General features: G+C 40.1%; 1 protein-coding gene across 1 annotated transcript in view; it reads left to right on the top strand.

Moving 5' to 3' along the window:
- The window catches only part of csmd3b (CUB and Sushi multiple domains 3b), a 1,733,930-nt gene that overhangs the window by 1,632,593 nt on the left and 83,072 nt on the right, over nucleotides 1-18,265 (top strand). The window contains exons 51-56 of the mRNA XM_067976258.1: nucleotides 907-1,101; nucleotides 1,737-1,910; nucleotides 2,145-2,318; nucleotides 8,614-8,787; nucleotides 10,563-10,748; nucleotides 11,150-11,323. Coding sequence (XP_067832359.1) covers nucleotides 907-1,101; nucleotides 1,737-1,910; nucleotides 2,145-2,318; nucleotides 8,614-8,787; nucleotides 10,563-10,748; nucleotides 11,150-11,323 — 1,077 coding nt within the window. The remainder of the gene's footprint in view (nucleotides 1-906; nucleotides 1,102-1,736; nucleotides 1,911-2,144; nucleotides 2,319-8,613; nucleotides 8,788-10,562; nucleotides 10,749-11,149; nucleotides 11,324-18,265) is intronic.

Here is an 18,265-nt window from a genome sequence, read left to right as displayed (position 1 = left end):
AACAGGAATATATTCACATATGATTACCTTTTGCTCTCAGTCTAGAGGGAGTCACTATCAGGAGTTAATCAAATCAGATAATTATATATTTGGCATCTTTTTCTGTTGATGATTTAATATTGTTTAAACAGTAACTTTGGGGACATTATTGGGGGGTAACATCCTCAAGTATGTTCTGATTCTGACATCAATAGATACCATTAATAACCCATGGCACTTCAACTTCAGTTTTCAGTGTGAGAATCTCTGCTTTCTAAACACTTAAATTGGGATCAGGTACGTTTAAAACGTGTCCAGGATGTCCATGAATACTTTGTAGGTGCACTGGATTTACATCCATTCAGTGTTGAATCTCATGAACAGAGTACACTGGGTTTTTTTGGGACTTCCTACCTTCTGGACTGATTTTAAACCTACTTGATCTCGATTGAAATGTTTAGAGAGCAGATTCTCTTCTCCCCACATTTTAATCATTTAAATTCCTAGAGAATGTCACTCTGCTTTGCTCCAGAGTGAGATCGAGTCCTGAATCAAGATTTGCACTGATTGCTTCACACAGATGCTAAACTCACATTGTAAGAGCATCCTTAGAAACATTGCAAATATTACAGAATATCGCTCCTTGAGTGTGCTTCCGAAATTGTGTCGAAATAGAAGATCCACTTGGTTATCGTTGGTTAGTTACGTTATTAAGTTTTACTTCACACCAGGAAATCATCAGTATTACCAAATATAGATTCTGAAAATAATACATTAGTCCATAATATGTTATCTTTTGAGTTGTATTTTACTGAAGTTTTAACAGATGTTACAGGGACTTACATTGCTTTGCCACACGGTACAGAATAAATATAATTTTATTTGATTTTCTAATTAGTCAACTGATTGTTTGGTTTTTTTTACAAGTGGTGACATGCCCCAGCATCAGTTCTTTCACTATGGAGCATGGGAGCTGGCGAGTGGTGAATGGTTCACATTATGAGTTTGGAACAAAGGTTGTCTTCAGCTGTGACCCTGGCTACTATCGACTTGGACCAACCACCATCAAATGTTTGGCTAATGGAACTTGGAGCTGGGGGAGAGAAAGACCACGCTGTCAGAGTAACTATAATTGAACACTTCTTTCAACTCATTTTCTTTTTTAAGGTTTTAATGAAAACTTCTCTGATACACCACAATACAATCCAAACAGTTATTCAAATCCTCAAATTAAGGAAAAAAATAAATCTACCATAAGTTAATTTTGCAATTGCTTGTTTTATTAATGCCATCTTCTAAACTTGTGTTTTCATATTTATTAATTGAAATATGTATATTTATAATTAAAAAATAATTCTCCCTTTCTCATCAATCTTCATATCACAATTGAAATGATGGGTAAGCTTCCAAACCTCTAGAGATTCTGTTTAGTAAATGGACACTAGAAAATAGTGAGAGAGGCTAATGATCACTTGGCCGTCAGTTGCCTTTTCCTTTTATAAGAATATGCCTTCCTCCGAAAAAATGACCCTGATCCAGAAATTGCACAGGGAATCACTGGCACAATTTTGTGTCCTGCTACTCCATCTCATAACACGTTGGAGCTGAATGAACACTAAGCACAGTTTGTTGACATTCTTGTATCATTTTATAGTAAATCATGTACACGACCAAAATATTATATGCTAACAACACTGAGTCTGAGACAGTTACTGCCTCATATATAATACATGCATTTCCTTCTTTTCCTTTTTTAGTTATTTCTTGTGGAGAACTAGGACATCCTCCTAATGGGAAAAAGATTGGAACTCAAACTACCTTTGGAGCGACAGCCATCTTGACCTGTGACACAGGCTACATACTAGTTGGCTCAACTGTCAGAGAATGCCTGGCTTCAGGGCTTTGGAGTGGAACTGAAACTAGATGCTTTGGTATGAGAGTATCCATCATATATAATATGCATAGAGTAATACATTTGTTGTTCATGGCAATATCAAATTGTGCAGCTAAAAGATTAATATCTGTATACTTTAAATGGTACTCTGTGTAATCAAAAATGAAATGCTTCATCATAAATATTGATTGCAGTTCTGATGAATTTTAAATGAAACATATTTTGTCATGAGATTGAAAGTGCCATTTTATCTTTTGTTTTAATTTTTAAGCTGGACACTGTGGCGTTCCAGATCCAATAGTCAATGGTCAAGTGGTTGGAGAGAATTACGGTTACAGAGATACAGTGGTTTACCAATGTAATCCTGGCTTTCGTCTGATTGGTTCATCTGTACGGATATGTCAACAGGACCACAACTGGTCTGGACAGCTCCCTATCTGTGTGCGTAAGTAAGCATGCTGAACTATTTCTAGTTTCTTGAGGATCCAATAAAGAGAAACTTTCTAAATATAGGGGCTACTAATATGATGGGTGCATGATGCGCTGGAGTGGTTTGACTGCCCATTCCTCAGGAAATCAGGCATGGATGCCTGAGGCCTACAACGTCTGAGGCAGCCTGCACGCTCAAATGTGGGGGTAAATGCAAAGGATCTAGGAGTTTGTGCACTGCTGTGTGTTAGGCCCAATTAAACCCCAGATTTCTATGTTAATTAGGCAACTGCCCAAACCAACACTCCAGCCACCTAACATTTGTTTGGAATGGATGCTGAATCGGAAGTCACCATTATAGTTTTTCTTAAAAAATGGGCATCTCTGATCCTGTGCCACCACAGCCCCTTGCCATCCTGCCCTATTCCTGGGGACCCTTCCCCAATGCAGGGAAAGTGCACAATGGGCAGGCAGCAAATCTGCATTGGTGCCCGATAATGCAGTCCTGGTGCTCCTGGTTGCATTGTGAGAGACAAGCCCAGAAAGTCAGTAAATTATGCAAATGAGCTGAACTTGCATTATCTGGTAATGCCAACCCGTTTGAGCACACCTAGCATAGGTGACGGTGGTGCAGCACTCAGGCTGCATCATTGATCCATTTTGTTTATTTTGCTTTCCAAGTTGTTGTCAATGGGTAAAACTATATCAGCAGGAAGTTATTACACAGATCAGTCTCAATTCTTGGGTTAAAAGTCACACTGTGCAAGCAGAGCATTATTGGCTGATCACAATCATTTAAGCCAAATGCATGCATAGATAGCAGACTTCAACTTAACATAGAGAGATACAATGTGAAAATTTTGAAGTAAACATTAAACTTTTGAAGAGAAATACTGAGGTTTTTTGAGTTAAATGCATTGCATTTTTAACTCTGACATCTGATTGTTGTCGCAAGAAGTTACTGGAGAGAGCTGCCTCTGTTTTCAGGTTGGACATCTTGGTTCATACACTGAAGTTGTCCGATTATAGTATTCCATGTTTAGGTCAGGAGTAATTGACTGCAGCAAAAAGTATCCTTTTTTTTATTCATTCATGGAATGTGGGCATTGCTGGCAAGGCCAGCATTTATTGTCCATCCCTAATTGCCTTTGTGAAGATGGTGTTGAGCCACCTTCTTGAACTGCTGCAGTCTGTGTAGTGAAGGTTCTCCCACAGTGCTGTTAAGTCAGGTCAAGTGTTCCGCCAAGTGGCAGAAAGGTTTTGATTTTTTTTTTCCTGAGGTTTCTGCCAAAGCTCCTGTGGACCAGAATAACTTGTCCTCAGATTGACCCATTCGTCCTGGTATCTCTGCCCTACAGCTAAAATTGAATCTCATCTTGTGGAGAATTGCACAGATTCACACCTATTACTGGTGCATTGGAGAACTGTTCCATATTTGTATTTGACACAAGGGGATGGATTTTCCTTTTCCCACCATGATGGAATTGGGGTAGGAACTCTGCCGCTGCCCCAATCCACCATGATCCCGGCTAAGTATCCTGGGTCAGGGGTTATTATTCATGGCGAGATTCCTGCTCGCAAACAGGAGCCCGCCAGTGGCCCAGGAAGATCCAGGTGGTGCTACAATGGGAGCACTGCTGCAGCACCAGAAGAGGCCCAATTTCAACTATGATGTGGAGATGCCGGTGATGGACTGGGGTTGACAATTGTAAACAATTTTACAACACCAAGTTATAGTCCAGCAATAAACATTTACCTGAGGAAGGAGGAAGTCTCCGAAAGCTTGTGAATTTAAAATAAAATTGCTGGACTATAACTTGGTGTTGTAAAATTGTTTACAATTTCAACTATGATAGTGAAGAAAAATCCACCCATGAGCAATATAGTATATTGATCAATTCCACATTTTGTATCTGACATGAGTACAGTCTAATTATGAGAGGCTAGAAGTGAGAGTGACCTGCAGGAACCATTTAGCAGAAGTAATGCTGCTGAAGGTTGTTTGCGTTGTTTTCAGCATTACATTTGAAGTGTTCTGAATTGCATTGCCCCAATATTGCTCACCACCTCACACCTGGATGCTAGTTACACAGACCACACCCGAAGTGTAATGCGTCTGATCCGACCTGAGCCTGTCTTGATTTGTGGGTTCAGGTAATTTGCATGGTTCCAATGTCCCTTCCCCAGTGGAGTCCTATCCCTAACAAGGGCTTGCGTCCAAGACTGAAGGCAGAAGGCCTGCAGCACCTGTAATGGTCACCAATGCAGGTCCAAGGATCCACTGGGGCCCTGTGAGGGAAAAAAATCTTTCTTTTTTGGGTCGTCTTTGGCTTGAAGTCTGCCTTTCTCAGGCCCTCTGATTTGAGGAGGCTGGTGACAGTTTCTTTGGGCACCTCTGCATCAGGCGTCTTTCCAACAAACCTTCAGGAAAATTAGACAGGAGGCCCATTAACACACCTTCTATCCTCACTTACATGGCAATCCTTAGCCAGTGCTTGTTATAGATGCATGCTCCATCTGCCACCCCTTAGGGAAAGTTCCAGAAATCCTGGGGCAATGTAAAGACAGTGGAGATCTGGGCCCAGAATTTCCTGTGGAGGAGTAAAAGGCAAGTTTTGCAAAAATTTTACACAGAATTCATACCCATTTTACCAGCGGCAAATGACGTCAAAATTCCCAGCCAATCTCATTAGCGTATGTCAAATTGTAAAAATCGACGTAAAGAAGCAGAAATCAGCATAAACAGTCGGGGTCCAAGGAAAGCGCAGAACTCACACTGTATTTTATTTCTTTAAGTGCAAAAATTAAAGTTTGAAGCCATCTAATCACCATTTATGAGTATTAGTCAAAGCATGTTTAAGAAAATGCAATCGTCGAATTTTTTCCATTTTTAATGATGCCATGAAAATACATTCAAAGTAAAAGAAACTACAGTGCACATCTCAGGGAAGAGAAAGCTTAAAAAAATTGGTTGCAAAAAACCACCATAAAACACCAGAAATATAACGTTGGGTCCTGCCACGCCTACAACTTTAACCTTATATTTACACTCATTCCGAACCAGTGTAATTGCAGAGAATTCCTGTTTTCTGCTCTTTCACGTGGGGCGGCCAAAGCTCAGTTAATGAGTGGAGGAGGGTCTGGGCAGAGGTTTCAAAAAACTGGCACAAAAGATTGAAGAAATTCGGGCGGAGCGGAAGAATGGGTGTAATTCACTTAACGGCCAAATTTTCTCCACCTTCTGCACCAGAAATCGCCATTATGCTGTGATTGTGCATTTGTTTGGGTGTAAATCTACAGGAAATTTCAGGCCGTGGTGTCCCAGGTCTCTGCTCCTATTACCTCTCCTTTGCACCTGGGAACTGAGCATCCCCAGGCACATTGGAGAGGAATTTCAGAGTCAATGGCCCCCCTTATTAATGGGGAGGCGGAGAGGGTGCAGGGAACACAGTAGCATGTGGATAACCCGGCAAGGCTGGGGATGTGGAGCCCCTGCCGATTTTAACGGGAGGGCCTCATTTAATTAACACGCTGCAGTTTCCCGCTGGCAGCTGGCCAGATTGACAGCCTGGCCGGCGGGGCGGAAGTACAGACAAGTGAGGCAGCCGCCGAGGGACCCGTGAGGCAGGTCCCCAGCAGTTAGTAGGGGAAAAGCTCGGGGCCGCACTCGGGAGGTGGGAGGCTGAGAGGTCTGGGCCGCCATCAGGAGTTGGGGAGGGCGGTGGGGAGGCTGAGAGGTCTGAGCTATGATTGGGAGTCAGGGGGGGGGTGGGGGAGGGGGGCGTTGGTTGGGAGAGGCTGAGTGGTCTGGCCACGATCGGGAGGGGTGGAGGTCTTGCCCTGATCAGGGGGAGGGGGGCGGTAGCCTGGTGCAAGGGAGGCCCAAGGCTTCCTTGTAAGGCCCGGAGGACCCCCTATATTCAAAAAAAAGGAAACAAATAGAACACAATTAGCAAAACCCTCATTCGCAAAAAAAGCGAGAGCACCCCATACAAAAAAAAGGACACAATGTCTTCCTCAATCTTTTCCTCCATTCACTCCTCTTCCCCCACCCACTCTTCCTCTTTTTTCTGCAACATTCTGCTCCTTCCCTCAAGCTTGAAACCTGGAAACTTCAGCTCTTTAAAGTTGCTCGGCCTGGAAGACTGGAAAACGCTGATCCCTGATTGATGCAAAAAGGCTGATCCCTGATTGATGCAAAAAAGCTGATCCCTGATTGATGCAAAAACGCTGATCCCTGATTGATGCAAAAAGGCTGATCCCTGATTGATTAAAATCCACCAGTCAGGGTGTAGCCTTTTCCAGTCTTCATGGCATGGGGACTTTGTCGAACTGAAGCCGGAATTGACTCAGTGCATAAGTGCACAGGGAAGAAAGGAACTGGCAGGAGCTTTATAATCTGAATCAAAATAGCATGTGGGCCTGGCTTGGTCAGTGAACCATGCCTTAGATACACATGCCTTAGAGTGAGAACAATGAAATAGATCCAACCAGCCGGTGGCCACATACCCCTGTTCTAAAGCAGTACTCCCAGGGTAAATGTATTGGGGGATAGGACAGTATAAACAACTACAATCATTTACATTTATACAGCACCTTTTACGCAACAAAACGTTCCAAGGCACTTCACAGAGGGAATGATGGGCCATTGAGCAGGAAGTAGAAGAGAAGTGAAGGGAAGTGACTGCTAATGTTATACAAGCAATTATGGATACCTTGAAGTGAATTGCAAGGTAGTATTGTAATTAAAGGTTTGGAAAGTTGATAAGGCTTGTAAATGGAGAACGGAGTTAACGATCTTTCTGCATCAGCTGAGCTCCAAAATTGGATGAGTGCCTTAAATTCACTGCGGTATCTGTTCGTACTGATAATGTCTAAGATATAAGCTAATGAACTGGAAATACAGCAGATCTGCCAAAATCTGTGAAGAAAAATTGACAGGTTAACATTTGGGTATAGAACCTTCATCAAAACTTGTTTTTCATTTCAGATTCCCAATGTTTGCAGTTGTTTTCTTTTTATCTGAAGCTGCTTTTTAAATTGATTTTAGTGCACTTCAGTGCAGAGGTCCATTTCTTTGATGTGAAGATTTACCTTTGTCATTTGAAGCTGAAAGTAATGCTGTCTGATGTTGGATAAAGGATATTGGTAATTTTATGACACAGGATCCAGAAAAAAAAACCTGTTGTATTACAGGGCCTGTGATACTGCTGCTTTTTTTTAAACAATGGATTATGCAGCAGGTACAGATCAGAGAGCAGTGATTTACAGGAATTATATTACTAAGTGATGTGGCTGCATAAAATCATGAGAATTGCAGGTGCCAGTGAGTTACATAAGCGGCAACATATTGTTTATTTCTTGGCACTCTGCATCTTTGGTCTACATTCTGTTTATTCAGAGCAGATATACATAATTGATTTTCTATAAAGCAGTTTAAAACAGTGCTTTCAGATACACTTATGGGGTGTAACTTTCAACTTTGGCAGGGGCAAAAAACTGGCCGTATCGTGTCAGCTGCACCCATCCGATTTTCACACCCCATCCGATTTTCCTTGCCATCATGTTCCCCACTCGAATGAGATGGCTCTGTCATTTTTTAAGATTAATTTACTAACCGGGTGTCACTTCAAATGACATCAGTGCAAAAAAAAAGTTCTGATGCCTGATTCACATGTAAAAGATATAAGAATCAGCAAGATGGAGGCACAAAGCAGCTGTCCAGTGGCGTAAATAAGTTTCTGATATCTGGGCATTCTTACATTCTGCATCTTTTCAAATCTTTAGCTGCTGGAGAATAACTCAATAAGAGATTAGTAAAAAAGCTGAAAATCAGATGAGCCTCTATTATTCCTGCACAATTGATCAGTGTGCTCCTCTTGCTCATCCTGGTCCTAGTGCATCCTTTTTCCACCAGCGAGCTCTCCCAACTGCTAGTTTTCCTCTGGACCTTTTCACATACAGTTCCCTTTATGTGCTATCTCTTTTCAAACCTATTTGTCAGTTTGAGTCTATTCGCTTAGTAAAAGATATAAAAGAAACAGAATGCAAGACTATCCATTAAAAGCTATCCCAAAACAGCTGATCAGTGCATTTCTCAATCCAGTGTCACCTTGATCATCTGCTGGGGATGAAGATTTCCTCCTTCATTATGATGGATGATCAAGGTTTTGGGTAACTAGGTTAGGATCAATGTTAATAGTGAATTAAAAAAAACTATTCCTGATTCCTTCTGTGTACATTTATAGGCTGTTCTAAAATTCTGTTGGGATTGTAAGGATTTCAGATTGTTGGTCATGTGTTTCTCCTAGCAATCAGCTGTGGTCATCCTGGAAATCCAATTTATGGGAAAACGTCTGGAAGTGGTTTCAATCTCAACGATGTTGTAATTTTTACTTGCAACACTGGATACATGATGGAGGGTTCAGCCAGGGCCCAATGCCAGGCAAACAGACAATGGAGCCAATCCATACCAACATGTAGAGGTAAGAGTACAAAACCTTTGAGGATAATGCCTCATATTGCAATAACTTGCAATGCAAAGAGAAACTAAACTCATTGTTAGTATAAAATTAAAGATGATATTGGCATGGATTTGATTGTGGTATTAAGGTTTTTTATATTACTGAGTTCCAATTCGGCATATAGTGTACAATGTCTGCAGCAAGAAATGCTAATACTTACGCATAGGTGAGGATCTGTTTTGCCTATTTCCTTCAGCAGCCTATTCTTGTCATCTGTTTAAAGGAAAATGATGTGCTGTTCTGATGAATGTATTGTGTTATGAAATATTCACCTGAAATTTCCAGAGAGACAGAAGGATTTTCTCGATCATCTGCCGTAACCGCAGCAGAAGACGTGTGGAAACCCTATAAACGGGCGTTTCGCCGGGGTTTCCGCCACCTTTCGCCAAAGTTACGACTGGAGATTGAGAAACCCCAAGGAAATTCTACTTTGTTGTGTCTTTTGAATTGGTTACATCGTGTGCAGTCTCTTTTTAGTGGTGAATGCATGCATCTATTTAAAAGATATATGCGCACAAATATAAAATTGGATCAAGTGTTTTAATTGAAGTGTATCTGATACTTTGTCTATTTGTTTTGAAACAAAGTTAACATTTTTACATTGCCGTTTCATGCTGCAGATTTGCATGCAGTGGGTGTATTACAGACTGCCCCATATAATTCAAAGTTGTTTTTTGCACTAAAAAAAATACTGAATTATTCAATTGTTTGAATGAAGTGTTGTAAATAACACAGCAAAGGGGGACTTTAATGCTAAAAGTTTGAAATGTCAGATAATTTGAATGAAGCAACTTGAAACCAATTAATAAGAAAAATCTAGTTCTTTAAGAGTTAGTTTTCCCCAATTTGTATTAAATATATAAATGGTGGAAAAATTCTGCAGCCACATACAGAGTACCCAGGACGTTAACGATTGAAATTTCGACCAGAATTGTAAAACTTGCTGTGTGTTCAGTGGGGACATTAATTTTCACTTTTTTAATTCGAGCCTCCATGTACCTCAGCAATGGGATTTATTCCTATGCCGTCGTTATTAATTTGAGCTCCATTTGATATCTGTTTAAAGGGAAGTGAGGTATAGGGAAATGTTTTTTTTCAAGGTACTCCCTGCATTCCTCACTTGAAAAAAATAAATATTTTATTTTTTAACATTATTAAAATGTCTTTGATATTGTCATCAGCTTTTTAGGTTCTCTTTCCTCTGGCACTGATTGAGGTAAGAACCACCTCCATCTCAAAAGTGGCTCCATTTATTTCAATGGGGTTGGAACTTCAAACTTGCTTGAATTAACCTGGGGCAGTCCAAACCTGGGAAAATGTGCTATTGACCAGGCATTGCTCTGATCAGAAGAGTAAAGTGTTGTTTCTGGAGTTAGGTAACTCTGGATTTTCTGCACTCCCAGCCCCCACTGAAATGAATAGTGATATTCAAGGATGCAAGTCCCCACACCCCACATCAGTGGCATGATCAGAGGTCAATTGACAGGTGTCCCTGAGCCTGTAAGGTGTTATAATAATGGCAAAAGATATACTTCACTACTTGGCTTCACTTTAATTGAAACAATGTCTGCGGTGGTAAAACCCTGAGTACAATCTTCCCTTGTCATTCAATAGTGCTATGTTAGTTGATGGTGGCCGTTTTATTAATACAGTTCTGAAAACAAACTTATAGAAATGCACATATAAAACCATGTTTAATTTGCTTCACTTTAAATTTGTTTGGTTTTATTGGTTAGTGGTGAACTGCTCTGATCCTGGAATTCCTGCAAATTCCATTCGGGAAAGTAAGATAGAATATGGAAACTTCACCTTTGGCTCGATGGTATTCTATGACTGCAACCCTGGATATTTTTTGTTTGGATCTTCTGTGCTTACTTGCCAGTCCAATGGGTACTGGGATAAGCCCCTGCCTGAATGTACATGTATGTATGTTTTATTTATATGTATATTTTCTTTAAGGTGGTAAAATTAAATCACACTATATTTCCATTGATTATATTGAGATTTTGGAAACCTAGAAATGACTGTTGGCAATATTAGCTTATGAACACTTAATGCATTCATATAACATTTCTTTGTCTGCTGCTTTAATGGGCATGTTAAACTGGATGATTCCTTTGTTAAGTTAGCTGACAGAGGAATGTCATACAAATACATTAAGCATTCATAAGCTAGTATCACAGACAATGATGTCTAGACTGAAATATTTTATATTTCAGCATGTACCCTGTCTTGTGACTGCAAGCATGGCCTTTGTATTTCTGACATGTGACAAAGTAAACCATGGGAATTTATGTCTTGTTTTGTTATCTCTTTCAAATAGTGGTTGACTGCAGCCATCCTGGCATTCCTCCAAATGCAATTTTATCTGGTGATAAATACACATTTGGGGCAACTATTCACTACTCCTGTGTTGGCAAAAGGCTGCTTATTGGCCCATCAATGCGTACCTGCAAGATGAATGGACATTGGAGTGGCTCCATGCCTCACTGTTCCGGTATGACAAATATATGTACTATCTATAATCAGAGATACTACCAGCATTATCCAACACTGAGCTGCAATCAGCATTGAATGGTGTAAACCTTAGTTTACTCAATGCAATGAATATGCCATATTTTTGATTGCCACCATTCGTTCTGGAGCATGCAGAAGGTGTTCTTGAGTTAGATGATTGGGCTGTAGTTACTGTCAGAGAAACTACAAATCACAATACTGTACAAGGATATTTCACTTAAGTTGGACTGTGGAGAAATATCTAATTCCATTTCATAGTGTCATAACAACATGGGACTCTAGTAAAATATGAATCCTCTTGCCTAATTAGCTACATGGACATTTCAGGTACACCTTTCAGTCGAACATTCTAGAAATTCACGTCATGTTGAAAGGTAATTGCAGACAAATATCTACTGCCTGATAAAGTGAAAGCAGAGGATTGTATTTAATTCAAGCTGTTCCTTTTACCACTGCTGGGTGATGGCTTAACAGAGTTAATTTCCAAGAGCTTTAGCATCAGAGATCCATTTGCAACTTTTGTTGTTGTTGCAATCATCAATTTTTGAAGGCTTTACAATTGCAGTTAGGTTCAGCCAGGAATTGTGCAAGATTTTTTAATGATTTGTTGGGGGAAATAAGATTGCAGTTTTATGATATCTTTGAAGGAATTTCATCAGAGAAGCATCAGTTGCATGGCCTTCCCCTTATGCTATTTTCAGAATTTGTTTTATTTTGATCTCTGAAGCAGTCACAGGGAGATAGGTTGGCAACTAAAGGAATGGGGAAGGAGTGATCAGTGACTGTAAAATATCTATGCCTGCAGCCACATACGTCAAAGATGAAATACATACCCCATAATGAAATTCATATATTAATTATTGACATGTATAGAGAAGTATATAAAATATGCACAATATACAGGTGCAGTGCATTTTTTCTGTCTTTGAATCTCTGGTTTTCATTTTTCTCTTCTTTGTGTCTCTGATGTGCTTTCATCTTGTGCTTTAAAAAACAATGGGGTAGAATTTCCTTGGGAGTTCTCCCAATTTCCTGCTGTGGCTTTAGTGGAAGATCAACAGATACCCTGGAGAAATGACACAAATGGCCATTTACACCATTTCTCTGGGGTTTCTGCTGATGTCCTGCCAAAGTTACAGTGTGGGTTCGGGAGAACCCCCATGGAAATTCTACCTCCAGCTGGTTTTGAAACTTTGACTACTAATAACGTGTGTATATCTAGTTCATTCTGAATATTGTAGTGTGCTGGTCAGACCACACCTTGAGTACTGTGTACACTTCGGTTATCAAGACACAAGGAAATGTTCATAGATACAGTGTGGCAAAAGCCGTGAGGCTGATCACCAGCATAAGAAAAGTGGGTTATGAGGAACGACAGAGAAAATAGGGCTTTTTAGCTTAGAAAGGAAATGACTGAGAGGATAGAAGTGTGAAGTGATGCATTTTGGTTGGAAGAATGAGGAGAGGCAATATAAACTAAATGGTACAATTTTAAAGGGGGTGCAGGAACAGAGAGGCCTGGGGTGTATGTACACAAATCTTTGAAGGTGGCAGGACAGGTTCGGAAGGCTGTTGAAAAAGCATTTGGGATCCTTCACTTTATAAATAGAGGCACAGAGTACAAAAACAAGGAAATTATGCTAAACTTTTATAAATCACTGGTTAGGCCCCAGCTGAAATAATTTGTTCAATTCAGGGCACCACACTTTAGGAAGGATGTCCAGGCCTTAGAGAGGGTGCAGAGGAGATTTACTAGAATGGTACCAGGGATGAGGGACTTCAGTTACATGGAGAGACCAGAGAAGCTGGGGTTGTTCTCCTAAGAGCAGAGAAGGTTAAAGGGAGATTTAAATAGAGTTGATCAAAATCATGAAGGGTTTTAATAGAGTAAATGAGGAGAAAGTGTTTCCAGTGGCAGAAAGGTCAGTGACCAGACGACACAGATTTAAGGTAATTGGCAAAAGAACCAGAGGCGAGATGAAGGGAATTTTTTTTACGCAGCAAGTTGTTATGATCTGGAATGCACTGTCTGAAATGGTAGTGGAAGCAGATTCAATAATAACTTTCAAAAGTGAATTGGATAAATACTTGAAGGGGAAAAAATTGCAGTGCTACGGGGAAAGGGAAGGGGAGTGAGACTAATTGGATAGCTCTTTCAAAGAGCTGGCACAATGGGCCAAATAGCCTCCTTCTGTGCTGTATCATTCTATGATTCTATGAAGTATACAAACTATTTAATGGTATAGATAAAATAAATACAGCGTTTCAAGGTAGAACAAGGCATAGAAGATAAAATTAACGTCAAGAAGAACCTTTTCATGCAAAAAGTAATCAATACTCGGAATGATCTGAGTAAGGTTATGAATGTAAAAACTATGGATTCATTCAAAACCTAGTTGATGACTGTAACAATTTTATCTGCATGAGTGAGATGAATTGAATAATCTCCGCTTCCTATATTTATCTTGTGATCTCTCCCACCTGGTGCCGATGCCTTTGTTTTCTATTTCCCCAGTTTGTGTTCCCTGTGCTTCCTTCCCATTCCCCACATCAATTGGCTGCATTGTAAATGCAGTGGGGTAGAAATTGCACCCGAAATAACGGAGGAGCTCAACAGCGCGCTCCGTTTTTAATGGCGAATTGAAGGAGCAAGTTCTCGAGTTTGCACATGCGCACTAAAATGCGGAAATCGTGAACTTGCTCCTATTGGTTCGCCAACATTTTGACAGCTTTGAATTAAAGGACATCGCACGCTGCAATAATTGAAATCACTGAAAAATCGCAAACTTGCCCATCTGCCCAGCTGGAAAGTAACTAATTACGCAATCAAAAGGTACGCTTAAAAATACCAGATCTAAACTAAGTTTTTAAAGCACGGTTAATTTTAATGACTGCCAAACAACTAAAAATTAAATTAAAAAATGTAGAGACTCATAGTACTCCTTATTTTAATAGTTTTTGGTCATTAAAATAAAAATTTAAAAATTAAAAAAATTATTTTTTTTACTTTTCCCTTCTGCCTCTTTAATTTAATTCAATTCAATTTTTTTTGGCGTTTTATAAAAAAATATATTTTTATTTACAATGACTTGCAGAATACTAACTTTAAATGAATGAAGTGTACTTGCTTGCATGTGGGCGTGACTTCTCTTCCTGACAGATTTTGTGGGCGTGTCTTCTATTCTCACAGACTCTTCCCTGTGCATCAACTCACGCTGCTCAGACGCTGCAAAAGTTCAAAATCAAGCAAGTCGCACCACAGAGCCCGCAATAAGTACATTTGTTAATTTAATTTGCAGGAGCCGCATCAAGCATCGCCTCATCACTCTGTGCAAGTTCTGGCTCAGTGTTTTCACAGCACTAAAGAAGCTGAGAGGTATTCTCTGGCTCACTTGCACAAGTAAAGTGGAATTCGAGAAGCAGTATTGGAATCATTTTTTTTAGTCAGCTGGATGTCTGACATCGATGAAAGAAAGAACTTGCATTTCTGTAGTGCCTTTCATGACCTCATCATGTTTAAAAGCGTCCAAACCAAGCAACGAGAGCAATTTAAAGATGTTGGCCACTAAGTTGCATGGCTATTCCGACAGACTCCTGCCATTGGTCTAACGGGGATCCACCAGAACAATTGCAAACTTGGTTGGGACCCAGCCTTAAGTGAGAGATCCTGTGATGGACTCCACCCCGCTGACCCTTACAAGGCCATTGATATAAGCAAGGGCAGAGCTTGGGGTGGCGGGGAAAAAGGACTTACTCATTCAGGAGTTCCCACGCCTGGGCCTCAGTCGAGACCCAACTAAAAATGTGCAGCTTATTAGTACAGCCTACTGATAAGTTTCTACTGCTTGTCCAGCTAGATAACCTTATCTTTCAGGGTATTGACTTGCATGGCTATCTGGAGCTGAGTGGCAATGATCCAGCAGCCCTCAGTAACTGGAGCTATAATCAGAGTACTAAAGGAGAGGTGTAACAGAGGTATAGTACATCATTCCAGGAGGATGGAATTAGAAGCACGTGGAGCAGAAGAATGGAAATTGGCAGCCTTTTTTTTACAGGTTTGATGACCATTTTAGCAAGCGATAAACCCTTAAGCTGGTCAATTTTGTAATTTCTGGCTGTATTTGTATTGGTGTGAGGTTATGTTGGTTCAGTGAAAATGCTACAATACCACTTAATCCTTTAAGTGAAGTGTTAATCAACCTTGGAGGGAGTTTGAAGTTTGCTCTTGTGCATGTTATACTTGTTAGCAGAAACAAGCCTATGTTGCTTGAATTCTTTCTGTTTAGAAAATAATTTTAAGAACAAGAAAAGGCTATTAGACCCAACAAGCTTATCCCTTTTTCAGAGATCAATCCCACCTACTTGCTTTCTCACCATACCCCTTAATCATTCATTCACCCTAAAACACGTCCAAATGTCTCTTGAATATATTTAGATTTTCTGCATAAATGGTCTACCTTGGTAACTTACTCTACACTGCTATTATCCATTTGATAAAAGTCTACCAAATTCTCCTTATTAGTCCTAATTTCTTAACTTTTAATTTGTGTTCCTTGAACCCTTGAGTTAGTGAACAATTTGATTAGTTTTGTCAATTCCCTTCATAATTTTCCAAACTTCAGTAAGATCACCTCAAAGTCATTTTTCTGAAAAACAAACCCAACGTTCTTAACCTTTCCTCAGAATGTAAATTCCCATTACCTGGAATTATCTTTGTTACCCACCCAGTACCCTCTTAAAGGCAATAAAATCCTTCCTCCAACTAAGTGACCAGTATTCCACAATATTTCAGATGGCCTCAGATCAATGTCTTAAAAAGCAAAAAAGCAGAGGGGCCGAGAATCCTTGGATCCCCTCAGTTCTCGACCCTGCCAGAGTATCTGAGGTCAGGGCAGGGTCATCTACTTTAAATATATACGGCAAGCACCTGTGACGGTATGGATACAACTTGACCGCCTGCTGGAGGGGGAGGGGAAGATATGGTGCCTGAGAGTAATGTGATGGGGGCGAGGGGATGAGCTGCATTGACTTAAAATGTTTTTCTTATTGGCAATTGGTCTTTTATATAAAAGGCCCAATTTGACATGCTGCTTCTGGAGTGTCCAAACCAAAACCCAGGCCTGGACACCCTGGCGGGCCACACTTGCACCTGTCCAAGGACTTGGATGCTTGTTTCTTTTCGGCATCCAGATTGCTGCGTACTCAAGAAATTTAGGGCCAATCTCTTTTGATTTGTGCTGTGTTCCTGTGCTAATGGAACCCAGTACTTTATTTGCTTTTCTTTTTGCTACAGCTAAGTGTGTGTTGACAGTTTTATAGATTTATCCACTATAACCGCTAGATTTCTTTCCTGATCAGGTTGTTCGACACCTGTTCCATTTAATACATACTTATCAACATTGAATTGAATCTGGAATCTATTGTCCGAGATATCTAAAAAGTGAATCCTTAGGAATCTGCTTGCATTCTTCTTTATTTCACAGCCTCTTATGTTTTTCATCACCAATATTTCTTGCCCTTCTCCACTAAGGATGTTGACTCATCACCGGGGTGTTGTTCTACGGACACTAGCTGAACATTAATACCTTGCCAGAGTAACTGTGAGCTATGCCAGTGAATGTCTGCAAGCTGGTCTACCACAAGGGCATTACCACTGAGCTTGATTTGGTCCTCATCCGATGTCCACATCCACATACTTCTAATATGGATATATGGATCATAAACCTTAACAAATTTTACCCTGAGGCCAGTTGTAGCTTCCTACTTCCACCTTGACTTAGATCAGCAAGTACCAGGGATCAAAGCTGGGTCTTTCCTGGTTTGTGTTGTTCATCTATTTTTTGAATGAACTTTGGAACATAAGAATAGGAGTAGGCCATTTAGCCCCTCAAGCCTGCTCTGCCATTCAATTAGATCATGGCTGATCTGTACCTTGCTTAGCTCCATATCCCTTGATACCCTTACCTAACAAAAATCTATCGATCACAGTCTTGAAAGCTCTAATTGTATAGGAACATGAACATGTTGACCCATTTATGGCTAACTATTCGTTATTATCTTTTAAGCAAATTTTTATCCATTACCATGTTTTAACTCCTATTTCACGAGTCTTTACCCTATCCATTAATTGCTGATGTAGAATCTTGGAAAACAGTTTCTGAAAATCTAAGCATGTATATATCAAATGTATTCCATCATGTTAGTAATGTCTTCAAAAAAATTTCAGCAGGTTTGTTCAACGTGACTTCCCTGGCTCCCCCAATGGCTTAGGTGTTTAAGACAGTAAGTAGTTGACTTGGGAGGTTTTAAATTTCATCCTCAGTCTGTGCTAAGTCCACTAGTCTCAGCTGTGGGAGCAGGACAATTGGCCTAAGCACCTCTTGGTTCGGTACTATCCTTTAAAAAGTTATAATGGTCCAAATGGTCACCCGCTAGATCTCCAAAAATTGTTTCAGTGTTAAGCTTATTATCCTGTACTTTCCAGATATACCAGAAATACTTTAAATCACAAAGTTTATGTCACTTATAGCTGTACTGATTACTGTCCCCAACTCCTTTAAGACTTGTGGATGCAAGTTGTTTTGGACCAAGCACTTATTATGTTTTAAGAACATTTAGCCTTTGTTATTTGATGTACTGTCCAGCTGCCCTTCTTTTGCCCTCTCAATCCTGGAAACCAGAGGGTATATTTCAATACCTTTGCTATTTTCTGACAATTACATTAAAAAAGCAGACAGCTGATGTTAGTATTAGCATGTTAAGATTCTTAAAGGAACAGCGCTGGTCAAAAAATATACCCAGTTATCTGACTGAGGCAATTTTCCTCCTTCTTGATAATATGCAAAGTAACTATTTTAAAAACTCTGCTGTTTCGTTCTCCCTGGAATGCAGCTTCCTACTGTCATTTTTTTGAAGTGAAGCA

This window comes from Heptranchias perlo, chromosome 3 (assembly GCF_035084215.1).
Source record: "Heptranchias perlo isolate sHepPer1 chromosome 3, sHepPer1.hap1, whole genome shotgun sequence".
NCBI classification, from domain to species: Eukaryota; Metazoa; Chordata; class Chondrichthyes; order Hexanchiformes; family Hexanchidae; genus Heptranchias; species Heptranchias perlo.
The sequence above is the reverse complement of the archived record's forward strand: the minus strand, read 5'-3'. Positions and strand labels throughout refer to the sequence as shown.